The 27,662-nt window shown below is 44.0% G+C and overlaps 1 protein-coding gene across 1 annotated transcript in view; it reads left to right on the top strand.

The window, feature by feature from the left end:
• The window catches only part of ETV5 (ETS variant transcription factor 5), a 58,040-nt gene that overhangs the window by 307 nt on the left and 30,071 nt on the right, over nucleotides 1–27,662 (top strand). The window contains exons 2-5 of the mRNA XM_084872566.1: nucleotides 3,074–3,191; nucleotides 3,336–3,423; nucleotides 3,552–3,599; nucleotides 3,696–3,746. Coding sequence (XP_084728692.1) covers nucleotides 3,147–3,191; nucleotides 3,336–3,423; nucleotides 3,552–3,599; nucleotides 3,696–3,746 — 232 coding nt within the window. The 5' untranslated portion in view covers nucleotides 3,074–3,146. The remainder of the gene's footprint in view (nucleotides 1–3,073; nucleotides 3,192–3,335; nucleotides 3,424–3,551; nucleotides 3,600–3,695; nucleotides 3,747–27,662) is intronic.

Below are 27,662 nucleotides of genomic sequence, written 5' to 3'. Positions count from 1 at the left end.
TCGGGGTGCACTTTTTATTTGAGATGAGTTTCCCTTCCCCCCGCCCCCGGGTTCTGACTGCCCCCTCCTCTCGCGACCCGGTCCGGTTCGGTTTCTGGGAGGCTCCGGCAGGGGTGGCTAACGGTTCCGGAGCGCGTGGAGAGCGGGTTTCCGCACGCCTCGGGGGAAGCGCTCGGGAGCGCGAAGTGCGGGGGCTCCCGGGCGGGGATGGGGGCGCGGAGTCGCGGGGCTTTATAGTCTCCGGAGGTCTGAGAGCCCCGAGGGGACCTGGAGGCTCGCGAGAAGAGACGGTCGGCGGAGAAGAGACTGTGGGGAGGAGGGGGCCGAGAACAGTATGGGGGGGGGGCGGTATTTGGGAGGTGATGTCCCAGAACACCAGGAGCAGTTCAGTGACATTAGGCTTGTGCAGCCTGCGGGATTGGAGGTCGGCCCGGAACTTGCAGGCCTTGCAAGTTTCGGGGTGTGGAAAGTGGACACCCAAGCCCCCAGCGAACTGAGCGTCAAGCTGCACAGCGATTCCCGAGAAATCCGGGAGCATCCAAACAGCGGCCTGGGGACGGTGGGGAGAAAAAAACGGGTGCGGTGGTGATGGGGGCGGGGGAGGGGGGAGGATGGAGCGATGCTGGAGCCTCGCGCAGGATTAGGGATCTAACCTCATTTTCAGAGGAGAGGGGACCTCTGGGGGCGGGGGGAGGTAGAACTCCTCGTTGAGAAGAGGTGCCAAAGGAGGGGTGTTCGGAGGGTCTTTTGGGGGGAAGGGGTGGAATTGGGGGCGGTTGGTAGCTCCCGGCGCCGCAGCTCGGTTTTATGAATGTGAGTGACTTTATGAATGAAGCGAGTTTCTTTCGTTGGCTCCTGCTCCCTGCCTGCGGCTTTTTTTTTTTTTTTCCCCTCTCCCTTTTTTGTGAATGAAGCATTGAGCCTGCTTCCTAAAACGCTGGGGTGAGGGGCCTGCGTCGGAGGCTGGGCGTGCGTTGGGAGTGGGGGCGGGGGCGCCGCCGAAGGAGTTCTCATGAATGGGGAAGGCTGGGAATTGGGTGGAAGTGTGTCTTGTTTTGTGAATGGGGCCCAGCGCGAGGGATCCAGTTACAGGCTGTACCTGATGTGGCTGCCGCGGTTCGCTCTCCCATTCATAAAACCGGGTCCGCTGTGCGCCGCGGGGGAGGGGCCTGGGCCGCTCCGCTGCTCCGCGTTAAAGTTTTCCTGGGGGCACCGAGGAGGACGCGGGGGGCGAGGGGCGGGGGGACGGGGGGGGGGGGGGCGGAGGAAGGGAGCAAAGGAAGTAGTTTAAACTCCTGGATGAACTCAACCTTCCCTTCAGGTTTAAATATATACATATATATATGTACTTTGAACACGATTTATCTAGCCCTTGAACTGCGAGGGCTGCTTTAAAGATCTTCAATGCCTCTGGGATTCGCATTATGGCATCCTTCTTTCTTCTATTTAATTTTTAAAAATATATTTGCTCGTCATGGTGAAGTATTTTGCAGCGTATTTTTATCTCGAGTCTCTGAATATATCTTCCCCCTCCGGTTCCCCCTCCGATCTCCTACCCGTTGTCCCCTACCCCGAGTAGAAATTCACAGAACTTCCAAGGCCAGGATTTAATCGGACAGGTTTTTGAAGGGCACGGAAGACTCATTTCCATGCCCCTCAACGCAGTGCTGGTGATTCTCAGGTTTTGTATAAGGGTTGGTGACATTTGATAAAGGGGCTTTTTATTCTGAACGTTTTAGCGATATTTGGAAGGCACGCAAGCAGGCCAGCAGGAGTGTTGTTGGGTTTTTTTGTAGGAAATGATGAACTGGTTGCAGCTTTGCTCCTCTCCCTCTTTCTCTTTGACTGAAAATATCTGATTACTTGTGCCAAAGTGCTGAGAGGAGGCTGGCGGTGAAGGGTTTCCTTCCATCCCGCTCACCAAAATTTGATATGATCCACAGTGTGAAAAACAAATTGGATGGAATTGTCCACTGAGAAAAAGTTGCCTGTTTAAAGTTTATATACAAGTTAAACAAAAGTGTTACCCTTACGCATTTTACAATGTTTAAAGTTCGAGAGGGTGGAACTGTTTTTCCCATTTTGTTGACTTAACTGTGTATTCCTTATTTGGAGAAGAAAACATTGTTCAGGAAGATGGTACCTTCCTAAAATTGTTGTTTTATTCCTCCCAAATTAGAAAAAGTTCCCTCCTCTCCATTTTAACCCCCAATTTCTCTTTCCAACCCCAAGATTTGACAGTACTGAAACAAGTTTAATTTTATAATTTTTATGTTTGGGAGGGGGGAGGAGAATGGACATCAGTATAAGGAAAATATTGAATTTTCTTTTCATGGATCTTTTGCTGTTAAAAAAGATCTGTACGATGGAACTTAGTTTCCTTTATCCATTACTTTTCATAGTTATTTTATTCTTTTAGAAGTTAGAGATATCATAGATATCTCTGTAAGTTGCCATGGAGATTATTTGTGACATTACAGACACACACCTGTTTGGACAGAAGGTTTAAGTTTTAGTAAAGAGCAATGTGAAGATAAGTATACCTTTGGTGGATATATTCATGGAACTATATATAGTGTTTTGCCACTGACCTACAAAATACTTTTAGAAACACTATGTATGTCAGATTCTTAATTGCCAATAATTTAGAATGCTTAAACCCAGTTTTCTACTTCCTGTCACGGTAGTAGAAGAATTAGATTATATATATAACAATCCCAGCACTACAAATGCCTTGGAGAATCTTCTATTGAAGAGAACTTGAAATCACCCTTTTATAATGAAACTAAGGTGTCCCTCCTTTTTTAAAAAAAACACAAAGGAAAGATAATAGCAAGCCTATACTCTAATGATAGAGAGAGAGAAAAGGATGAATAAATGGATTTGGTGCTAAGTACACGATGAACCTTTGATGCCCTTACACCCAGCGTTAGTCTGTAGAGCTAACACCTTGAGTGGGCTTCACGTACTCAAAGAAAGGTAGTGATTTACATAGGCCCTAAAGAAAGGATGGAAAAATTATTTCATTTCTCTCCCCCCTCTCAGTTAAAATCTTCCCAAATTCATATTACAGGAGGACCCCTTCCCCCCAGAAATTACTCAATGCTGAAACCTTTCAAAGTGATATTCGAGACCTTGGAAGCACCATGGATGGGTTTTATGACCAGCAAGTCCCTTTTATGGTTCCTGGGGTAAGTTTCTGTGGCTTTTGATTTGTTTTGTCCTCCCTCTTCAAATTCCAGTCTTCTCCTTATTGATTTAGTAACACCACCCCCTTCAAGACCCTTTTTTTTTTTTACACCTGAGTCTTCACTGTTTGTTTGCCTTTTTTTCAGAAATCTAGATCAGAGGAGTGTAGAGGGCGGCCTGTGACTGACAGAAAGAGGAAGTTTTTGGACACAGATTTGGCCCATGATTCTGAAGGTAGCGAAGCGTTCCCCTCTGTGCTGTGGCTTCCTCAAGTGGCCCCGAGGGAAAGCTGCACGTAGATTCTCCCCTTCTCCCCCCAACAGAGAAATTCTCATTGTGGTGTCTTCTGTTTTGAATTCTAGAGTTGTTTCAGGATCTCAGTCAACTTCAAGAGGCTTGGTTAGCTGAAGGCAAGTTTCTTGGCTGCCCTATTTTTCCATGTAAAACATTTTGCTGTGCTTTTTAATAAAACGTTAAGGTCTAAAATTAAAAAATCTCTTTTTCAGCACAAGTTCCTGATGATGAACAGTTTGTCCCAGATTTTCAGTCTGATAACTGTGAGTACCTTTCTGGCGGTGGCTGATTTGTTCTGAAATTGTTTGGTCTTGGATTATCCATGTCTAGATGGCTTTTTTTTTTTTTTTTTCCAGCTATATAGACAGCATTTTTGGACAGTGGAATGCATTTTGTTTCTTTTAATAAAGTTAACCCCAAAACATTGGTTTCATTCCTTATTGAAATTATTTCTAAAGTGCTTTTATCCTATTATAGGTAAAGTTTACCGAACATAATTTAACCCTGAATTTCTTATTCCCTAAGAATATTGTAAGGCTTCAAGCTCAAGATTATAAATTAATTGACATGGTATATAAGATGTTGGACCAAACATCCATTAACCAGACATTATCTTACAATGCTTTTTATTTGTTTTATGAATTAAGTCCTTGATGCACATCATGAGCCTGACATTTTATTTTATTTTCAAGGTGCAGAAAATAATTAATGGAAGGTTCAGTTCATTGTGGCTTGCCTACCATGTTGTCAGTTTTGTTTTCTACTTCTAAGCTGAAAAGGGATGGTCGCAAGGTGACCTGATTGACTCCTAATTTTCACGTGTTGTCAGTACTTTATCGTTCAGAGAAGAGTAAAACTACTTTACAAAAGGTCATTAAGTAATCATGTCATTGAGATAAGAAATAAGGTGGCCATCTAAAAAGACAGCTCTCCAAGCTGGCAGGGGTGTGGCTAGCTTTGCCCTGATCTTTCAGAGCTGTCCTCAACAGGTTTGGGGAGCTTTTATGGTCCAGGCAGAGCTATCAAGGACAAAGCTGGCTGATGAAATTTGAGCAGCACAGGGCAGCTCTAGAGAGCATTAGTCACTGGCGAATGAGCAGGTTTAAGAGAGGCCTGGAGAAAAGGCTGCCTCTCTTGAGAGTTGCATCATAGAGAAATTCATGTCTCTTAGTCATAGTTTATAATAGCAAGCACCTGAGCCAGGCAAGGATTCAATTTCTCATTTTGTACCAACAAATTCTTCCCGGCTTTGTTTTAGAGAGAGGGAACAAGAGAAAATGAATGACATAAAGAGAGAGAGAGAAAATGCTTCGGGAGAGAGGGTGTCTCTGAGTCTCCGTAAAATCTGGGTGTTCTAAATCATTCGATGAAAGATCAGAGGCACCAGCTAAACATTCTTTAATGATAGGTCTCATATTCGAGGCATAATGCCATGAGACTTTAAAAGGGGATAAACTATAACCCATAGATGCATGGTTACCTTAGCTCTGTCACAGCTTGCTTTGGATATTTGCTTAGGAAAGTAAATGATGTTCAATTTTGCCCTTTGGTTGCTTTTAAGTGATTGGGAAATTTGCCACTGAAAGACTAAATAAAAATAACCCAAAGTGGGGTGTGTGTGTGTGTGTGTGTGTGTGTGTGTGTGTGTGAGTGTGTGAGTGCACATGCATGCATGAATGCATACATAAGATAAAAGGCAAGATTTGTAATCCCACTCTGTTCCGTGTTGATAACTTGGCCCAGCTTTTCCAGTTCTTGCTCAGAGCAGCATAAATCGCAGTCTGTTTGGGAGGTGGCTTTCTTGGCAGAGGTTCATTGAAATGCTTTTATGACACTTTTGTTTGTTTCACTATAACCCAAAAGAGTGAAAGGGAGGTGAGATGACTGCATTCAAATTGATTTCATGGGCTAGAGCAGAGGTGCGTTCTTTAGAGAAAGATGTCAGCCACCAGGATTTATACTCGGGGAGATATTTATCTGCAGGAGTAAGCTGAAAGGAAAGAATCAATAAATGGCTTTTGACTCCTTAGAAGCGAGTAGGATGTGCTAAATTCTTTCATTAAGTTGTCATACCTAAAATGGAGGTGCTTTGGGAGACATTTCTGCTTACCAAGTGTGCTGTGTTTTTTACCTTGTTTGCTTTTTGCTTTAACTTCTTATGGTTGAGCTTTGCTGTCTTTTAAGGATAAGACAGATGGTTGAGTAGCCTTGAAAGGTATTTTAATAATTCTTTCCCCTTCTCTATTATTTCTGGAGATGGACCTTCAAGAAGAATAGATTTTAACAGATCCACTTGCTTTAGAGGTTAGGGAAGAGCACAAATTTGGAATGGTGTATCCTTCATCCATCAGCCTTGCTGTTGGTGTGGCTGGTTTGACTTCTGTTGAAGCTAACAGTGTAGATGCACGGATGCTGGCAGAGCCCAAGGCTGGGCCCACTCCTCTGTGAGTGTCTCTCACAGCCTTGGGCTGAGGATCCGCTTCTACTCCTGTCACTTCTCCTTCCGGAGGAGCCTGTGATTATTTCAGGGGAGTGGGAGAAGCTCATTCATTCAGATTTAATGAAACTTTATAAGTTGGTTTGAATCAGCTAGTCCGTGAACTATGAAACAAGCCTGCACTTGGCTTGGTAAAACAAGCCTTTCCCTACTCCAGCAGGTCGTTTGAAACAAGCACTCTCCCGTGGCCTGCCCCTTGGAATGGCCTGCCTTCGCTGGTAACGCCGATTTGGTTAATTTTCTGTTGTGCGTGTGAGAGACTGTAGGAGAGACAGAAATGAAATATCATGTGGGTAATTGTCTTTACTTTAGAATTCAGTTTTGGAAACTATGGTGTACTTTCTTCAGCAAGCACTAACGAGGTCCACTTCTAAAGAGATGATATTTTGTTAAGTATTCTAGCTCTAGGCATCCATCCACAAGTGTGATTTGAATAAATGAAACCATTGTTCTAAGTCTTATCTAATCTTACTTCACAATTAGTAAAGTATCTCCCACCTGGAAACTCTTAAAGGTCAAATCCAAGGGAATAAAGAGTGCAACCTATAGCCTATAGGTATTCTGCCAAGGTCACCCCAGTGTCCCGTGGTCCTGAGACGTAACCCTGAAAAACCCAGATTGTTTGAGCTGGAGGTTTCTTGCAAAGATAATTCTTGTCCAATCCCTTCATTTTACAGAAGGTCTCGTATAAATCTGGCTAGCTGGAGAGACTGACTAGTGTTAGGCCAATAGCAGGGGTTAGGTAAAATGATAAGAAGAAATTATTCAATAATATCCTTAAAGAAGCAAAAGCTACAGAGGCAGGGGGTGCTGGCGGGTTCAGGTGTGCCCAGTTATTTCAAACACCTCCAGACGGCCCTCAGGAGAGCCTTAGAGAGACTGCCGGCTGCCTGGTTCAAAACCCCAGTTCTCTTTATTCCGTGATCCTGAGACACTTATTAAATATCTCAGTGCTTTGAGTTTTTTTCATCCAGGACTACAAGAGAGAGAGAAATTATAAAACAGTAAAATTATAAAATGGACATGTTTCCTAGAAGACATATTAGCAAGTTATAGATAAAACTGTGTTATATATATTAATTATAAATGCATGTGGCTCAATATGTGAATTAACACATGGAGCTACCAAACCAGGGAATCTGGGTCAGTAGATAGATGCATACACATTTTTACTATACATTTTCACAGAATTAACTACAAATCAAAACCATAGACAAGTAAGTGTGGGGACTCAAAACCCATAGATTTGGGGTGAGGTGGGAGGGAGTTATATTGATTTTTCTGAACTGAGTGCTTGAGCATTTAAGGATATTAATGGATTTTAGCATGTACAAATCGTGGTTTTTTAAATGCAGATTTCAATTTTTTCTGTCTTATTTATGTCATTTGTAATATTGTGAATGTTTACCAACATCTCAAATAACAAATATTTTATGCTGGGCAGAGGCATGATAAAAATCTTATTTTAAAAACATGGCCTCCATACTAAGTATAATTTAGAGAACTGTTTTAAAATCTAAGTGACCTTTTTTTCCCCCTGAACTGTTATTTTTAAATATGTGTCTCAAAAAGAATGGCTGGACTGGAGGAAGTACAAGTAATTTTCAAAGGACTATCTAATTAACCTGTGAAATTGACTTTTCATAAATACTTTTCATAGATGGCTGGGGAAATAGGATTAACTATTATGACAGCCCTTGAGCCGAAAACACATTGATCTTAGTCCTGTTTCAATGTGAGCTTATTCAGTGGGATTTTTTATTTCCTTTTTTACTATCTGAGGTTGATGTGGTAGAGGCAGTGCCTTCCTTTTGGAGAGAACATAACCATTGGACTGAGAGGTGCTGTAGCAAAACTCTAGGTTTACTTGCTCTCTGGTCCTGACCATTTCCACTTGAAAGGATCCTCCTAAAGTCTTTTTTGTTATAGAAAGTAAGAAAGAAAACTGTAGGCACTTTAAAAATGAGAATGTTGCCCGGCCAGTGTTGCCCAGTGGTTTGAGCCAGGAGGTCACTGTTGGATTCCCAGTCAGGACACATGCCCACCTTGCAGGCTCCATCCCCAGTAAGGGGGCGTGCAGGAGGCAGCCTATCAATGACTTTCTCATCATTGATGTTTCTATCTCCTCTCTCTCCCTCTCCCTTCCTCTCTAGAATCAATAAGAATATATATTTTTTAAATGAGAATGTTGAAGAAGCAAGGGTATAATTTATCGTTTTTGAAGCCAGTAGTTGGAAAGTAGGGAGAAGGAAGAATGTTGAAGAAAGCCGGAGGAAAATGTGGGGTAAAGGGAGATTATTTCACTCCTGGTTACCGTGTATTTTCAAAGTCTCTGAGCTAGTTCTGACCGCTGAGAGGGTGCTAAAGGATTGGTGTCTTCCCATTTTGATAGCGTCCAAGATCCTTAGACCCAAGTCTCTTAAGGAGCCAAGGCCTAGAGTTCCCATTTAACTTGAAGAGCCAGGTGCTTATACAAATCTGTTTTCCTCTAACTTTAACTCAGTTAGGCTTATTAAAAACGATGGATTTTTCTCTGCCTCTCAGATGTCTTCCTGCTTTTAGTCCTCTGATAAAACCTAGGAACCTTCTCAGGCCTTTGTGTTTGGTGAGAACCGCCTGGGATGGGGGATTACATCAGGTCTGCCTGGGGGATCACTTAGGTAGATTCCAGGTAACAAAATCCTGTCATCCCTCAAGAAATTACCGTTTGTCCCCTATCTTTCTTCTTTCTTCCCTTTTATAAGATGAAGACGGGCAGTCTGATAAAGCTGAGAATTTGTACTATCTGCCATTTCTGCCTTCTAGTAGTGTCATTGGTGGTGGAGTAAGGTGGTGTGTGTGGTTCCCTCCACATGTCTCTTAGGTTTTAACGATGGTCAAGTACGTCCAGGCTCCGAGGCGGACGGCCCCTGTTGGGCACCCGGCTGCCCTTGAGGCCGCTCCGGCCCATCTGCGCCCTGGCACACACAGCTCCTCTGCTTGCCATCCGAGGAGCGCGGAGTCTCGTCATGTTGCAGCTCCCGGCGGCTCTTGGACAAGTGCCAGGCATGCTGATGCCAGTACCGGATTAGATTGCTTTTTTAAAAATTTATTTTGTGAACTCATCAAGCTCATTTAACAGAGGCCTTGGTCGTCAGTTTCTATCATTGTCCCATTCCTCTTAGGGGCTAAGCTTGAAGAAGGGGCAAAATCATCGTAGGCCCTAATGTGTGTGTGTGTGTGTGTGTGTGTGTGTGTGTGTGTGTGTGTGGCCATAATATAAGTACACCTTTGGGCTTAGCAGGTAGGTCATGGGCTAGCAGTTCTCCTCAGGGAAAAAGGCTCTCAGCTCCCAGTCTCTCCCCCACCCCACCCCCAGGAAAGGACCCTGCTTAGCAAATCCAGGAGGCACCCATGCCTAGAAGGAGAAAGCAGGGGGGGTGGGGAGTTAAGGCAGAGGCTGCGAGATGCCAGGGAGCAGGATAAGATCTAGCCTTTAAAGGGCCAGGTGTTTGAGGCAGATCTGCAGAACAGCCCGGGCATTGATCCCGATTCTGTGGTCAGAAGGACTCGAGACAAATGCTTCCCGAGCCACCTCCCCAGTTCACCAGGGAGCGGGGGTGGCAGCGGCAGAGAGAAAAGGTCTTAGCACAGGGCATTGGAAAAATAGGCAGATGTTTTATGAAAAGAGGAAACGACGAACATTTATTTCCTGGCTTTAATTTTCACAGAGTAGTGTGTTTCTCCTTGGGAAAAAAAAAAAGTCAGATTGGCAGACTGGCTTCATGCGATCTCTCTCAGGGCGGTTATTGAAGGTTTGGAAAAAATTTATCGAAGAAACCAAACCAGTTTTGAGCCTTGTACCTTCTCTTACATTGTCCTTGGCGTAGCCCTAGATCTCCACTGCTCTTCCCCTTGGATGTCGCCTGGGTGTTCAGAGGGGATTATAAACCTCCCAGGCTGGACGAGGAGCCAGGAAAAGAAACTGGGAGTGGATGTGTTCATAGTAGGTAGCGTGCCGCCTCCCCCTCCCCCTCCCCCTCCGCAGCCACATCTAGCAGAGTCCCCAGAGACCCTCTCCCCTGGGGGGGGGGGGGGGGGGGAGACCAGGTGGCTCCCGACGTAGCAATTGGCAACGAGTGCACCAGCCAGGAGTCTGGAAAGGCCAGCAGCTTCCAGAGAAAGCTGTCCTCTGATGCAAACCAGCTCTCCCCCGGGGGTAGGAGAAATGCCGCTGAAGTCTGTTTCTCTGGGCCAGTAGCGACAGTCCGATTAGGAACCGGGCTGTGGTGCAAGATAGTTTTCTCCTGCCCCTCCTCCCCCTCTGCCAGGGGGCACTCGCCGGCCCCCCTGGGAGCGGACTTGCACACCCTTGCAGATTTCAGCCCCGGTCTGAGAGCCCTCTGAATCGGAGGGAGGGAGGCTGCGGAGCGGGCAGGCGCCTGCAGCGTCTGAATTTCTTACATAAACACAGCTCGCTGGGCGAGCAAGCGTCCCCGCGGCGACAGCTGGGCTCTGCTCCGACCGCCCCAGCGAGCCGAGCTGCAAGCCCCCCTCTTGCTGAATGGAGCATTCCAAATTGGTTGTGAATGGAGGGCGGGGCTCCCTCGCAGACTTTTTTTTTCAATGAATAACCAGACCCCATTGTGTAGCCTTGTGGAAAAACAACCAACTCGAACAACACTGGGACTGTTGGAAATATGCTTGTGATTGGCAGCTTGGAGGACCTCCAGCATGAGTTTCCTTTGGCTTCGCTGCTGCTGCTCCCTGTGCTCCGAGCCTGAGCCTGGGCTTTAATGGGGTTTGGAGTTTTCTTTCAAGCGCTGGCTTTAACCCCTCCACTGCCGGGCTGCGGGCCTGGGTGTATGGGGGAAGGGCTGCTCCTGGCCAATCTGGGTGCCTCCCCCCCCCCCCCCCCCCCCCCCGCCGCTTTCATGGTCTCCCAGGGTGCTGGTAGACTGTAGCTGTCTAAAAGGAGTGACAATAGGAGTGGGTGGTTTAGCTTCCCTGGAGGGAGAGGCGTTGAGACTTGATCTGAGGATATTACCCTTTTATCTCCTGCTTCCCCTGGGGCCGGGTCTCTAGCTTCCCAGTGAAGTTTCCCGCCCATTCTCCTGCTGCAGGCTCCAGTCTTCCCTGGGCCTGCAGGATGGCTGTTTGCCTGCCCCCACTCCACCCTCCCATGCAGGTATTTCTTGTTCAGGCTTTCGCTTTAACATGGGAGCTACAAAGCTGTAGTTTCTCTACTCTTTGGCCTTCCTTCTCGTTAATTTCCCATTGTGGTCAGATAGGTGTCATCTTAAAGTGACACGTCCCAGACTAGTACTCGGCTATAGGGGAACCCTACCATGGCTGCTTCTTCAAATGAACATCCAGTACCAGAAAGAGCCCAGCCTCTGAGCAGCAACCCCAGAGCCAGGGTAGCCCCACCCCAGGATGAGACCAGGTTCTAGGGGTACACTAGCCAAGGTAACAATCCCTAAACATCCTCCAGGATCTCGGCTAGCGCCTCACAGACTACCCGAAGAGCTGCACGATGCACATAGAAGGGACAATCCTTTAAACAGCAAAACAAAACTTCATGTTAATCCAGTGCCATTTCCTCAGGGTTTTGTAAAGAGCTCTTCTTCGTCCCTAATCCCTGTCCTCACCACCAAAATGAGGCCGTTTGCATCTGTGTTCTGCCATAAGGAGGTTTTTTTCTTCTGAAATCGTCCCCTCCGTGTAAGTTGGTCCTTCTCTATTAAAAGAGGAACAGGCCTGGGCAGCTTGTCCTTTTGTGAGAGTCTGAAGCCTCTCAGGAGGTAACCCTAGCTATCAGCTGTGTGAAAGGATGCTGGTGTTTGTGCCTGCTGAGGAGGACTTCAGCTTACATAAACACTTTTCAGCCCAGGGCCTGGAAACGCTTTGTAATTGCCTGAAAGGGCACTTAATGAGGGTCTTTCATGCTTTTCGCATAGAAAGGGTAGACTAGAAAAGGGAGGGGGGGTCTCTTCTAGGTGACCGCCCCGCTGTAAAGACCAGATCCTGGAATGCCTCCCCTTAAATTTCCTAACCTGAATTTTGGTAGAGAATAATTTAGTGTTGAGGGATACCTCGAGTCAGAACATTTCTGCCCCTCCTCAAGTCCCTTTTAATTCCTTTCCTCACCCACCAGCCTGGAATCTTCTTTCAAACTTTCAATGGTTGCCTCTTAGAATAGGAATCTGGAGGATTAGGGAGAAAGCAGCATAGGGTTTTAATGCGCAGTGTTGGGTATCTTGATGCAATATTAAACTTCGTCCCTGCTTCCCAATTTCCATTCTGTTGACACAGGAAACAAATTCTCTTTGGCTCTAGGTGTCTCCAATAGCAGAGAATCCCTGCCTTATGTTTCCTCATGCCTGTCCCAGCCATTGCACCTGCTCTGTACACAGCCAGTACCTGGTGGATGTCTTTTGCACCCTACCACATTCTCTATTTAATGTTCCCTTCCCACCCCATCTTTCAACAGCCCCCAAGTCCAGCCTCTTAGGGGGTCTCAAGACCTGAGTGCTGAGAGTCCTTGGGATGACCTTAGAGATAAATAGAAAAGAGCTCGTAGGGCTACTGCTCCTTTTCCGATTCCCCTTTTAAACACACACACCAGCCAAGTCTTCCTAGGGATGCATTTAGCCTTCGTGCAGCTAATGCTGTGTTTCCCAGAAAGAGCATGTGCGGGAGAACAGCCACAGTTCAGGCACCCTGACACCCTCGAGGGGCTGCTTTGGGCGGAGGGCTATAGATAGAAGGAATGGCGAGAGGCGCCGATTCCTTCCCTAGCTGGGATTTTTCTCCTGTCAGGTTTTAAAGATGAATTTTAAATTGGAAGATAAATTTTTCCACAGTGCTTAGATCCTATTTCAAGTATTCCCTTTACTGCCAATGTAAATGAGAATTACATAAATTGGAAATACATTATAGAAGGGATGTGAGAGAAGGTTTCATCTTTGCATTTTCCCCCCCCTTTCAGGAAAAAATGCCCTGTTTCCCCTTTACCTAATGGTGCATTCCACCGTGAGCAGCCCTCCGTGGGAAACGCTAAGGTTGACCCAAGGTAGGGGAAGCCATCCCGTCATCTCTGATAGCACTCCAGTGGGGAGGACAGAGCTCTCTTTAGGCCTCTTTCTCAGCTGTGAAAATTAAACGAATAGTTGTCTATCTTATTGGTAAAGACTGAATATTTATTAAAAATTTTTGAACAGCCAAAACTGGTTTGGCTCAGTGGAGCGTCGGCCTGCAGACTGAAGGGTCCCAGGTTCGATTCCGGTCAAGGGCATGTACCTTGGTTGCGGGCACATCCCCGGTAGGGGGTGTGCAGGAGGCAGCTGGTCCATGTTTCTCTCTCATCGATGTTTCTAACTCTATCCCTCTCCCTTCCTCTCTGTAAAAAAATCAATAAAATATACTTTTTAAAAAAATAAAAATAAAAAAAATTTTCTGAACAGCTGCCCCAGGAAAGTAGATGGTATGAATCATACTTGGCCCCTCCTTTTGGCTTAAACAGGCCAGTCAGTCACCTTCTCGTCCCAGCAGTCACTTCAGCTGGAAGGTAACCAAAGACCCCAGGTGGAAGCCAGGTCTCACAGCTGCAGGTCTGAAAAGATCCATCCAGCCTGTGGCAGTGGAAAGGGGCGGTGCACTCACAACCAAAGGAACCACTTCCTTCTGTCTTGACTCTCCTCGAGGTCAGCTTTGTAGGCGCGGACAAGCCTTTTATTTGACTATCAAATGCTTGGGTGTCTCCATAACCCACAAGTTTGGGGGGGTGACATCTTACACAATTAGAAATATTCGTCCTATACACGGTGTTTTTGTGAAAGTGCCCCATGTCTATGAATACACGAGCCCTACCTCCATCGAAAGTGGGCCCGTTCCTTTCTAAGCTCCTTTTCCTCCTTTTAATTTCTGGCTCTCACATTCAAGGCCTCTGGGTTTCCTTGTTCAGAATTCTAAAGTAGCAAGCCTCAATTAGTAGGATAAATGAGTTCTTTGAAGAAAAGGCACTGCACAAATCTAATCTATACTTCCAAAATAATTCTGGTGTGCTCTTAAAGGAAGTTTATCTGAGTTTAAAAAAAAAAAAAAAAAAACCCTCTCTACGACCATTGGTATTAAATTATCTTCTTTAATTGATAGCAGAGAGTTTTCTGTTTGGAAAGGACTATTTGAAAGGTTTGCAGTTTCGTGCCAAGAATGAGATGCAGCTATTCCGTGATAGACGCTCGTTTCTAACCAGTTCCCCCTCTGTGAGTCAGGACATCCCTGGTTTGGTACATACATTCCTCATTGGGCCCCTCTTCCTAGCACAACCACTTCTTTTAAAAGGAGGAGGAGAGAAGAAGCATTAATACAAAGAATCTCTTTCCTTCTATTTTAGCCAGACTTAGAATAGAAATCTTAAAAAAAAAAAAAAGTCACTCGTGTCATTATTGTTAGTACTGATAGAGGTGAAGTGAGGACAAGGCCAGCATCCCAAATCCCATTTAGCAACTGGTCCTCCGAGTGGATGACCAAGAACACGACCAGCCAAATTCTTTATCCTGATAAGACTTGTCCTTGGACCACTGGTCAGCCTTGGGGACTCTTTTCGGAAGACCCATTGTCACCCCCACTTCTTCCCCTGCTGAGGAGCAGCTTCCAAGCTCCTTGCAGCTGGAGAGGGGAACCGCCTTGAGGGCCACTTTTGCTCTCCTTAGCCAAAGCTATCCCATATCCCATCACTGTCCTCCAGAACTGGGGTGTCATCCTTGAATCGGACCAGATGTTTTCCTCTCTGGAGGGGGGGTGAACAGGTAGGGGAAGCCTCGAGCTCCCATGAAGGGCAGGACACCCTCCCACCCCCGACATTTCAAGTGGTCAGCCTGAGCTGACCAACTTTTGAGTCGCAGTTGTACATGATACAGTGACTTCCCAAACTGACTTTCATGGGGGAAATTTGATTTTGAGATAACCATGTGCTGGCCTGCCGACCAGCTGCTACTATTGTTGAAAGAGGCGATGGGGGGAGGAGCGAAGGAGAGAGGAAATGTTGGGGGGGGGTTGTTCTAATCATTGAGCTGGGACTAGTAGAAGCAAACCTCTAAATCACCTCCTCTCCTCCCCATTCTATGAAGCCACTAGATAATATAAACATACCTCAGTTTAAATTGTACGATCCCAGCAGTGTGAAGAATGCCCGAATAAGGCCCTGTAAAGTATAATCCCCGTGTTTGGTCAGCCCCCACCCCTTCCCACAGAGAAATTAAAGTCTCGTTATACGTGTAAAACCATTATTTCTATCGTTTACTCTAGCCAGAAGGACTTTGTTTTGGGGTCCAATGGGAGCTGCAACCTGGTGGGAGTGGGGTGGGGGGGCGCCTTACGCTGAAACCGCTGATGTGCTTTGGCGTCTCTGGAGCTGGGCTTCTCCACTGTCGAGTCTGTCTTGTAGCACATATTCCACATTCCAGAGAGCAGTGAGGGCATAAACTAACACCAGCCTTGTGCAAACAAAATGTCCAGACACGTCCCTCTCCACGCCAACGTGAGCACTGCCGCATCTTGTCATCCAAGCACCAGTCCTACATCCCGCCAGCATTTCCCCAGAGAAAGGAAAGTTCTACAAGCCCAATACATTTATCTGTGGCTCCACGTAGACCCGTGTTGCTGTTGTCAGCTCGAGTCCATAGCAGAGATTTAGGGTGATCCGAGATAAACAGAAAATGGAAGAGAGGTTTACAGGGAACAGCCTTGTGGTGTTAACTCCTCCGTGGTATCAATCCTGTTGTCTGATTTAAAACCCGGGTGGGAGAAACTCTATCAGGAGCTCTAATTCCTGTTTTCTGGGAGAAATTCCACTGCCTTTGCAGGTGGCCTCTTAGAGTTGTTTCAGATACTGCTCTCTACTGATGCTGTTTATACAAGGGGTTGGCAAAAATAGGTTTACAGTTGTCAGTATGCAAAACACAGTTTACACTTGTATTATTTATTACTTATTGTATTACTTGTATTCTTTGCCATATTATTATTATTTTATATTCTTACAATTTATCTTTTAGGTAATGATGGCTGGCAATTTAATCTACTTTTGCCCATCCCTGTGTATTTTTTATATTGGACTACTTGTCTAAGCTCCCTTTACTTTTATTTTTATTTATTTATTTTTTAATCCTTACACAAGGACATCTTTCCATTCATTTTTTAGAGAGAATGGGGGAGAGAGGGAAAGACAGAGAAAATATTGATGTGGAAACACATCAATTGGTTGCCTCTTGCATAAGCCCTGACCAGGGTCAGACCAGGAAGGAGTCTGCAACCAAGATACGTGCCCTTGACCAGAATTGAACTTGGGACCCTTAAGTCCACAGGCCGATGCTCTATCCACTGAGCCAAATCTGCTAGAACTAAGCTCCCCTTGCTTTCTAATGTGATATTTAAGGCTTTGGGATTTCCATTATCAGAATTCTGAAATAACTGGAGGCTCTGTGCATGGATTTGTGCACTGGTGGGGTCCCTCAGCCTGGCCTCCAGGGATCGGGCTGAAACAGCTCTCCAACATCCCATGAAGGGTCCCGGATTATGAGAGGGCACAGGCCAGGCAAAGGCACTCTACCAATGCACGATCAGCGTAGGGGAGGAACTGTGGGAGAGCTCAGGGGTATTCAACCCATCTTGCCCAGTCCCGATGGCCAGACCCCAGCAGCAAGCTAACCTACTGGTCAGAGCATCTGCCCCCTGGTGGTCAATGTGCATCATAGCGACTGGCCGAACAGTCGAACAGACCGTTGGACATTTAGCATATTAGGCTTTTATTATATAGGATCTTCTCATGACCCTACTAAGCCTGTTTTTTTACCATCCCTGTTGTGAGTTGAAAGAGGGCTCTCTGGAGACAGTCTCCACACTATCAAGTAAGTACCTATCATCTATACTAATAAAAGGATAATAATTATTATTCCGGACATCCTTCTGGACAAAGCCATGGTGGCAGGGCCAAGGCAGAGGCAGTTAGGGGCAATCAGACCAGGAGGGGAGGGTAGTTGGAGGTGATCAGGCTGGGGTGGGGAGAGTGCGGTCAGTTGAAGGCGCACAGGCCAGCCTTGGGGGCCAGTTGGGGGTGAGCAAGCCCATAGGCAGAGTGGTTAGGGGTGATCAGGCAGGCAGGCAGGTGAGCAGTTAGGAGCCAGTGGTCCCAGACTGAAGGAAGTCCAAGATTGGAGAGGGTGCAGGACGGCTAAAGGAAATCCCCCCACATCTGAGCACGAATTTTGTGCACCAGTTTTATAATAAGTTTTATAATACGAGCTCACCAACACAGTATTCCTGGCTTGCATTCCAAAACAGGTTCCAGCTCTTGAATTTCCAAATACTTGGTATAAATTTCCATCTACTCTGATGGGCAAGAAAGGTGTCTTTCTCCCTCACCTCTTTTCCCACTGGACCAAGACCTGGCTCCAGTCTCATTGGTTATCCTTTCACTCTGGAATTCCCCAGCATTTTTATGCAGGATCATCAAGTCTTAAGTCTCGCTCTCGGGTTGATCCTGTTTCTATATTAATGTAGCCCTAACCCTATTGGTTCGCTCTATCTTTTCCCATAGCTTATGTCAGAAGTTCAAAGCCTTTTTTCTTTACTTGTTCTTTTTTTAAGCTGATTATATTATCCCAAGTTTCTAGCTCTAAATCATGAAAAATAAGAGTGTGTTTTTTGTTGTTGTTCACACATCAACTCCTGAAGCCTCTCTCCTGCTGACTAGGTTTTTGCCACAGCTTAGGAGAAATCTGATTCCTGGAACCAAATGTTCCAGGAACTAGCTTTATCAGTTGCTAATTTGGCTTTTTTGTTATTTCTTGTACAGATGATATAGGAAGGCCTTCTAGAATTGTTAACTAATGAATTGTGCTTCCTCATGTTGAAACTGACCCCTAGGGCCCTGAAATAAACCATTAGCAGGATAGTATTTGGGTCCTTACTGAGAAAACAGGACAAGGAGGAAATTACCTGAGGTAATCCACACCATAACCCCACCCACCCTTCACCACCACCATGGTTAATCACCAACCTAAAATTCTGAATTCTATTGCCTCCCATCAGTCCTGAAGAGGTCGTTTCCTATACTTACTGATACCAAATTCTACCTTGCTTGCTTCTTGTAGGACTTTGTCCAGGAAAAATTCAGCTTTTCTTGTAGTTTGAGATTGTAGAATGTGCCTGCCTGGAATCTCTGCCCCTGTATGTGGTATGCTTACCTAGATTTTGGCTGTACGAGATGTTTGTCATATTTACCACGAGTTACACGGAAAGCCTTGATTCCACATGAGTCCTACATCCATCCTTGATTCCCAGAATATAAATGTACAGAGGATTTTCCCACATACTTTCTTCCCACACAGTGTAGGTCTTCAGCTCCACATTCCTTTCTGATCTCCTAGGCTGACAAGCGAGGTTGGACCAGTTGGAGCCCCCAGAAACACTTGTCATTTTTCCTTAAGGCTCAGAGCACCTATGATAAGCCCAGGTACCGAGATTGGGGAAGCACACAAGGCTTGTTTGGAAAAGTCAAGGAATAATTAGGGGCGCTGCCTTTGGCACTCTCCTAATTCGGGATTCCAATAAACAGGGCAGGCCGCCTTCAGCACACTTCCCTTCTCTCAGAATGTCCTCCTTACAAACTTTCCAACCAAGTCTCCTGTGCTCACCAACAGCCACCCATTTCCAACTTCTGGCCCTGGCCCTGCTCAGCCTTTATAGGCAGGTGGAGCCAAACCAGCTGCTTTGGAGGGAAGAGCATAAAGGAGAACCTCAAGGAAGAAAACTTTAATTATTTTTAATTTTGTCAACCTTCACAGGTTGGTGTTGGTTGCACCATTCTCTCTTTTTTTTTTTTTTTTTTTTCTTTTTTGTTAATCCTCACCTGAGGATATTTTCCCCATTGATTTGAGAAAGAGAGAAGGAAACATCAATGTGAGAGGGATATACGATTGGTTGCCTCCCACACTCGCCCCACCAGAGTTGGGGATTGAACTTGCAACCCATGTACCTGCCCTTGACTGGGAATTGAACCTGTGACACTTGAGTGCTTGTACCAAGGCTCTAACCATTTTGAATAACTGGCCAGGGTTGCACTATATCCTCTTAAATACTCTGGGATGAAATCTAATGAGTTGTCCCGCTGTTTTGGTAATGTTCTAAACCTCTTGGGCATATATATTCACAAAGAATGGGTGTTCTCCATGTTTTCCCCCAAGAATGCTTTGTGTTCTTGAGTTGGATGTATGTTTTAGCTTATTTACATTAATATCTATATGGGATTGCTAATAGATTTCAGTTTTGTTAATATTTGTACTTATGTAATTGATGTCATTTTACAACATCAGTTGGCAGAGGGGGCAATGGGCAATAGTCATGTTGACAGGAGTAGCAGTTTTCATTCTGTCCGCTCCTGGGTGTTCCCTTCTCTTTCCTAAATGGGCCAGAGCCACACACAAAATTTGAGAACCACTGGCTTAGAAATTAGGGTATGACCAACATTTGTTCTTGTGTAATTTTAGATTCCTGGGGCTGTTATCCAAACATAGTAAAGGTACAAATAAACAAGTCAGTATCCTTTCATTTTGGCAATAGGCCTCTGTGACTTTCCTCACGTGTGAATGCATGGTTTTGAAGTTCTTCACACATCTACTTGTGACCTTTTTAGTCAACCATAGATAAAGGATTTTTTTTCCTCTAACTATCTCGGAGATGTGATATTATACCTGTTCTAATGATTTATTTTTAAAACATTGTTACATTTGTTTCATTTCTCTGAATATAATTTTTTTTTTAAATTTCTGGATCATTTGAGGTAAGTTGCAGACATTTTGATATTTTACTTCCAAATACTTTAGTGTACATCTCCAAAGATTAAGGACATTCTTCTACATAGAAATTAATTTTTATTCACTGATATTCAGAATTCCTCAGTTGCCCCCACATGTCTTTTATAGCTGATATTGATACTGTTTTTTTATCTAGGATTCCATTAAGAACCATATATTGCATTTATTGTTATGTCTCTTCCATCTTCAATCTTTTAACAATCTGCCTACCTTTTCCCGCCTCCCTCCCCCATAACACTGAAGTTTTTTAAGAGGACTGGTTGTTTTGTAGTTTTGACTTTTTTAAGATACATTTTAAAAGGATATATAGAAGTGCAAAATACAGGAATGCTAACCTTAAATCTGGAAGTCTCTCCTGTTTAAGTCTGGAACTCTCCTGTTGTCTATTCTCATAGCTGATATCCTTCTTACTGTGTTGACTTTAAAACACTGGTACAGCCCCGTGTGGCTCAGTGGTTGAGTGTTGACCTATGAGCCTGGAGGTCATTGTTAGATTCCCTGTTAGGGCACATACCCAGGTTGTGGGCTCGATCCCCTGTGTGGGGCATGCAGGAGGCAGCCAAGCAATGATTCTCTCTCATCATTGATGTTTCTATCTCTCTCTCCTCCCTTTCTCTCTGAAATCAATAAAAATATATATAAATAAGTAAATAAAATAAAGCACTGGTAAAAACAGTGAGTCAGATGGAGATTACTGGGTCAGAGATAGCTTGTGCATGTTCAGGAGTAGCAGTGTACTAAATAATTGATTTATGGGTGATTTTTCACTCTATTCAACGTTTGAATCTATGCTCTCAAATCTTAGCTGTGTCAGATATTAAAGAAGATGGCAAACCTCCTCCCCTATACCTCCTCCAATTCTTCATTTAGAATCTGTGCCCCCTAACTAAATTCGATAACACTTAAGAGTTTTTATTTTTGGAAACAATTTCCAGGCAGAATAGGTGTGAACCATGAAACGCGTTTGAGCGCGTCTCTTCTTTGGTTTGGAAATCCAAAAGGCCTCTCCTGTTCCAGATGTTCTTTGTTAAGTGCCAGAACCACTTAGTACTTTATCTCCCCTGAACCTCTTGTTTCCCAGATCAGGGTGCCATATCCCTGTCACTCACTAGTGCTGCTATAGCAATCACAAAGAATATTGAGCTGTTAATAATATATTTCATGCTTGAAATGAATTTCTAATCATCTCAGCCCTAGAATAAAAACATTTCTGACCTCTTCCGGTAATATGGGACAACTTAAAAAATAAGCCTCATACTGTCTACCTCTTTTTTTCTTACTGATTAGCTATTTGAGCTTTGTCTCAAACTGTGTCCTAAAAAGGGACAGAGCTGAGGGCAGGCAGACTTGTGTTGGGAAGTAAGCCTTTTGCTTTGTTTTATTCTTCAAATCGAAGAAAACCAAGGGATGCTGCATTTGGTGGCTTAAGCCCTTTGATCTTTGGCAATAGGTACTCTGACAAGTCAGGGGTAAGTCAGGGGAGAAGAAGCCATACCTGCCTTCCAGGTGGCTTCTTCGGTTCTGTTTTGCCAGTGTCACCTTATGTTCACATGTCCGTCTGCTTGATAGTCTTCCCCTTTGCCTGCCTTCATGTTCCACTCACTGTCCCATCCCAAGAATAGTATGGGCAAATGCCTCAGGCTCCTTCATCCTCACATTCTTGAACTACACAGCACATATTTCCTACCATGGTGGGAAATGAGGATGGGTGGTGATGGTTTAAGAAAGGAACAGTGAGCTAAAGCTGGTGGCAAAGAGAGTAATAAGCTTAGGAATAGACTTTCACTTCAGGTTTATGTCCCTGGAATCCTGAGAAGTTTCTGACCACGACTGTGTAGGTTCCACATCATGTTTGTTCCAAAGTGCCACGAGGCTCTGCAGACTGAGGCTGGCCACCTGAGACGCAGCCTCGTGGACATGCCGTTCTAGTCAACTTCCGCACGAGACGCAACTTTCCATGTAAAGTAAGAAGATCATGCTGTCGAGTGTGACCAAATAAGGTCCTCCCCAAGGTCAGTCCTGCACAGCTGGTGTGGGAAAGACGAGTCTGCCCCAGATGAAGGTAATGAAACTGCGGAAGAGAAGAGGGAAACCCCCCCCAAACAAGATCTGAATGACAACCGGTGGAAGGCAGGCAAAGCCCGTGTATGAAGCAGGACAAACAAGGACTGGCTTGGTCGTCCTCCCTCTCACACTGCAGTGTAACGGATTGGCAACTTCTTTAACACTTGACAACTGCATACGTGCTGTACGTATTCACAACAGTCTGCGACATGTTACAACTTCGATGATTATGAAACACCAAAGTAAAGGTTTATTGGACAAGGTGTTTTTTTGTCTTTCTAAGAAAAGAAGCAAAACAATTTCCTGTGACTTAAATTGTTGTTCATCGTAACACTTGACAAAAGTGTCTTCCTTTGTTTTGATCCTGGAGGCTGTAGCAGTGAAGTTCACAGCCAGCACCGGCATGGGTAGCTTCCTTCTATAGATCCCATAGGCCTGTGCTTGTGGGCAGGGAACAGATTTTAGCAGCAAAGGGAATTACTGTTTCTCTTGAATGGGCCAACTTGTCTATTTTTTTCTATTTTAAAACGAGTGGGGTATTTCTTTGAAAGACTGCTTCTATACCATCACAGAAGAATTGATAAAATTTCAGACATCTTAATGATGGATAGGGCTCCTTAACAAAAAAAACAAAACAAAACAAAGAAATAGAAACCTAATTGGAAATAGCACATAGCGATTATAAGAGTACAGTTTGATAGATTTTCACCAACTGCATAAACATTTAGATCAAGACCTAGAACTTACAGAAGACAAGAAGGTTCCCTGTGCCCCCTAAACCGGCACTACCCCCAGACTCAAGAGTAACCTTCACCCTGACTTTAAACACCACAGATTAGTTTTGTCTCCTTTTGAATGGTATACAAATGGACCCATGGAGTAGGTACCCTTTCTTGTCTAGCTTCTTTTGCTCAACATGTTTATGAAACTCCATGTTGAATGTAATTTACATTTCATTCTCATTCCTATGTAGTGCTGAGATTTTGTTTGGGGTTACCTGGAGCCTAAACATAAGTTTGGGGAGAATTCATATCTTTATAATAAGCTTTTCAGCTCATAAATATGCCATATCCTTCTTTTTATTGAGAGTTCTTTAATTTTTCTTAGGGTTTTGTAGTTTTTAGTTGAGGTATCTTACATGCTTTTTATTAGATATGTTCCTAGGTATTTGATGTTATTTGTTGCTATTGTAGATGCATTTTTTTCAGTTTCACATGTTTTAGTTACAGTGTATGGAAATAGTTCTTTTTATATATTGGCCTAATGATTGTGGTAAATTAGCTTGTATATATTTTGTGGATACTTTTATATTTTCTATGAACCCAACCAGGCCATCCGTAAATAATGATGTTATATTTCTTCCATTCTAATTCTCCTGCCTTTTATTTATTGTACTTGACTTATTGCATTGGTTAGCATCAGACGTGACTTTTGTTCAATTTGTCAGAGAGAAAATTCTTTCATGGAGTTCCCTAGTTAAAAAAAAAAGTAATTATGAAGTTAAGTTGGTTGATTCATGAACATCATATCTAAATTTAAAATGGTGTTATAATGGCCTACAAAGCCACCATACCGTGTTCTTTGTTGTGCACACTCACAGATATGGATTTAAAATCTTGTCAGCCAGCCACCCTTGTCTTTCCTACCCCAGACAAGCAGAGCATCTCATTTGTATTTGCCTGGGTCCTTCACAGAGTCTCGTAGTCCAATAAGGTCCAAATAGCTCACTGAAAATGTTCTTGCCTCAGAGGTGGGATTAAGAGAGTATTGTCAAGAAGCCATTTCAGGAGGGCAGGGCTTGTGAAGAGATGGTATTCATGGCAATGGTGCCATGTCTGGCAAGCTACTGTCTGTCTGTAGAAGATACCAAGTTTTCCAAAGTGCCTGCAGTTGTCTAAAAGAGCAGACTATTTTGGTCAGCTAGCATATAGAGGGGAGAATGATATCTTTTAGATGGAACACTAGAACTGGAGGCAAGGACTGTAAGAAGTAGAAGCTGCTGGAGGCAAGAGATGTCGGCTGCCAGTAGGAGGGGGGAGGGATCCTGGGCCTAGCGATAGGTGAAAGTGTTAAGTCCTTGTGTGAATGCAGGTGGATCAGGTGTTCCTCCAGCTGGAGAGTGCAGATTCAGTAAACATGAGGATACAGACCCTGAGAGCTGGCAAAATGTATTCTTCCCCTCTCTTCTTCCGTGTTGTCTTCTTTTTCCATCTCTTTCCCTGTCTCCTTCAAACCCTTTATGATATAGTCTTTATCTGTCAGGTTTCATCGGGGAGGCAATGTGACGGAATGGCTGAGAACTAGTTAGGTGGGAATTCTGACCACTTACAGCTATGAACAGATATAATCTGGTTAGAACAGATTACTCGCCTTTTTTAAGCCTTGGTTTTCTCATTTATAAAATGGAGGCAGTGGACGTAAGTTTGGGGAGAATTTTTATTGGGTTTAATGTATGTAAGCGTAACTCAGCACAAAGTACTAGATGCTAAAGGGCCTGTCAGGCTGCCTCTCTCTTGGTCTGTCTCCCTTGTTCTTTCCCAGAGATATTAGTTCTTATGCATGTTTCCCCTGAACTAAGTGTAATGTGTTTTTCTTTTTTTAGTTGAAAAAAAAGCTTTATGTCCTCTATTTTTTAATGTACAAATTGGGTGAGTGAAATGTCTCCCATCTCTCTCCCTGTGGTTGATTACCAAAATGACAGTGGGGAATGCTTGCCTCCTCTCCCTTCTATTAGCAGCAGCTCCAAGACCTTGAGCAATTCCTTTAATGCCTCTGGGCCCCGGGGTCCTTACCTATTAATGTAAGGGACTAGATTAAGTGGACTGTGAGGCCCTAGCCTAACTCTAATTGTATCTGTGAGAAGATGCTAAAAGTCAGATTCCTCACTAAATTATACATGCCATGAAGAATCATGTCTGTTTTGCTTATCATCATATCCCAGTGCCTCCAGGATGCCTGGCCCATAGAAGATGCTCAGCAAATGAATGATTGGCATCTTTACAATAAGGAATGTGGTTCATATTCACCAGGAGTTGTTGTCAGAGCACCATGGGCTTTATGGGCCCATCTTCTGTCACTCTGAGAAAAATCTCTTAATTGTATAAAATGCTTATCAACTCACATAGTCAACTCCTTTGGCATTTATTTTCAAACTTCATAAATATTTTAGAGTTCATGTTTCTTTCTCAATTTCAATTTGTTGCCATGCTTTATAGCCCTCGGTCTCATCACCGTTCAGTAAGTCGCCTGTATGAAGGTTAAGACACTATTTTTGAAAGCAAAGTGTATAATTACACAATATCATAGCACCATCTGCAAGGTGCTGTGCCATTTTCTTTATTTCTCAAAGTAGCATCACTGTCTCATTTACCAAAGGAAGGAACAGACTAAAGGCCAAGGAGCATTCCTTGGGCTCTTCATTCCTGCTTTAAATATACATCACTATCTCTGCCTAACGCGTGCCATAATCAGAATCCTTTAGACATCTCCCGGCTCAGCAGTTCCTTTGGAGAGCTGAGCCTTCTTTCTTACTGCTTACAGGGCCCCTAATGGCTTTCCTATCAGTGGTCTGTGAAACTTCCAATTCTCATTCCTGCTGTGTTCCACTCTCTTCTTTCTCCTATAAATGGTTGATTCCTGGGGAAGAAATATTCATGACTATCATTGTGTCTAGCTTTGTAGGCTAGATATGGTTAAGAATTAATTGGAAATTTAATCCATTCAGTCACTCATTGTCTTAATCCATTCAGGCTGCTATAACAAAATACCATAGACTGGGTAGCTTATTTAAAAAAAAAAAAACACACCAAGTTTACTTCTCACAGTTTTAGAGGCTGGAAGTCTGAGATCAGGGTGCCCACATGGTTGGGTGAGGGCTCTCTTCAGAGTCTAGAAAGTTGGCATCCTCACATGGTTCTGCCCTCCTTACCCAATTATCTCCCAAAGTTCCCTCACCTTTTAATACCATCACAATAGACATTAGGATTTCAACATATGAATTTGAGAGGGACACAAGCATTCAGACCATAGCACTCACCAGATATTACTTGAATTACTAGTCCTTTGTGTAGAGAACATAGGATCCCAGGTATAAGACAATTTGGGGGTCAGAGAAGGTAATAATTTAGAGCTAAAGTGGTGCGGTCCACACTAGGAGTGCTGTGTACATTTAAAGAAATCAAGACTTGGAATTATCAGGCAGTTTCTGTTCTCTTGCAAAGTAGATATGCACTGTTCCTGAAGCCATATAATTTTTTTTTTCGGGCAGCTATGGTTTACCCTCTGGTATTAGTCTTCTCAGCAGGACTGATAATATTTATAATAATATCGTGAAAATGTCAAGACATTTCTAAAATCTGAAACGAGAATATTGAATGGTACCATAATCATTTACTTTCTAAACTTAGGTAAAACAGGGGTTGCAAATTCTTTTCTTTAGATAAAGTAAGAAAAGTAGACACAGAACCTTTGTTCACATTGGGGCATCATCACCTTTCCTCATTGTGTTCCCAAAACTGTTATGGAAAACTAGTAGGAGAAGAGGCCGTGACGAAGGGGCAGTGCTGCCTTGGAGAAATGGTTTCTGGGTCCAGTTGTCTGACTCTCCCTTCTCGTTTACCAACGAGATGCTAACAATAACAAGCCTCTCCATTTTCTGTGTCTGAATGTCTCACAACATTAGATAACAACTGAGAAATGGCTGCCATGATGTCACCATCAAAAAATCATGGGAGAGACTCTTAATGGCTTCTAAATATAATCTTCCAGTTCTGAACGTATTTCATGCACTCAGGAATAGCAGTTAGCATTCTGTAGGAAAGAAATTATGAAAACCTGTCCTTTCCAGTCAGTCACTGGCAGGACTTTGCTTTATAAATGTGTCATTAGTGATAGACTCACCTGTCTCATTTGCTCACTTCTGAGACCAGAATTCGTGGTTGGAGGAGGCACTGGAAAACCAGTTGGCCTGAGGATTGTTCAGTCTTATTAGACAGAAAAGGGAGGATTGTTTAGCTATAAGTTTACCTCCTTTAATCACAAAGAATTTACCAATCTCCTGAAAAATATTTTAGGAGTAAACACTAAGTCAAACAAAATGTTCGTGGGATCCCAGGGCACTGACTGTGGTTAGCTATTTAATGAGACCTTTGATACACTGGAAAGTGGCTAACACAAATGCTTAACTCATTCTCGCCTCCCCCACCCTCCAGGATAGCTGGACAAAGTAGCAATTCTGACCTAAAACAAGAAGAAAACAGCCTTCACAGTGCAGTATCTTTAAAGTTTGTCCTACTTTGGGTAAAATGCTTCCTCTAAAATGAGTAGCGCCTAGATAAGCAGAAAAGGCAAACCTGGTTTGATTTAGTTCAGTTTGGGTTCAGCTGCTATATCTAAGTCACCTGGACTTGAAAAACTCTTGTTACTTTGGTTTCTCAAAATTGCATGTGGACTATGCAGTTAACTTCCAAATGGAAAGCAACAGCTCTGTGCGCTATTTCATTAACCTAGGAAAATCAGACATAAGCACAAAGGTTTCCAGGACATTTCCTGTACACAATTAGCTTTTCCTTGGTTGTGGTCTGGTCCTTTGTTGTACTCCTTTGCTTTTAAAAGGCTTAAAATGCCCCTAAAGTTGAATATCTCCTATTCAGACCTGATATTTAGAGTTGCTTGTGGAGGGACTTTTAAAAAGTCACATAATTAATTTATAAATATGCCTCCAAATATGAAATGTATTTGCCAGAGGAATTTCAAGTCTTTGA

The sequence above is a fragment of the Pipistrellus hanaki genome (assembly GCF_964339955.1).
Source record: "Pipistrellus hanaki genome assembly, chromosome: 2".
Taxonomy (NCBI): Eukaryota; Metazoa; Chordata; class Mammalia; order Chiroptera; family Vespertilionidae; genus Pipistrellus; species Pipistrellus hanaki.
This window is presented reverse-complemented; position numbering and strand designations above follow the sequence as displayed.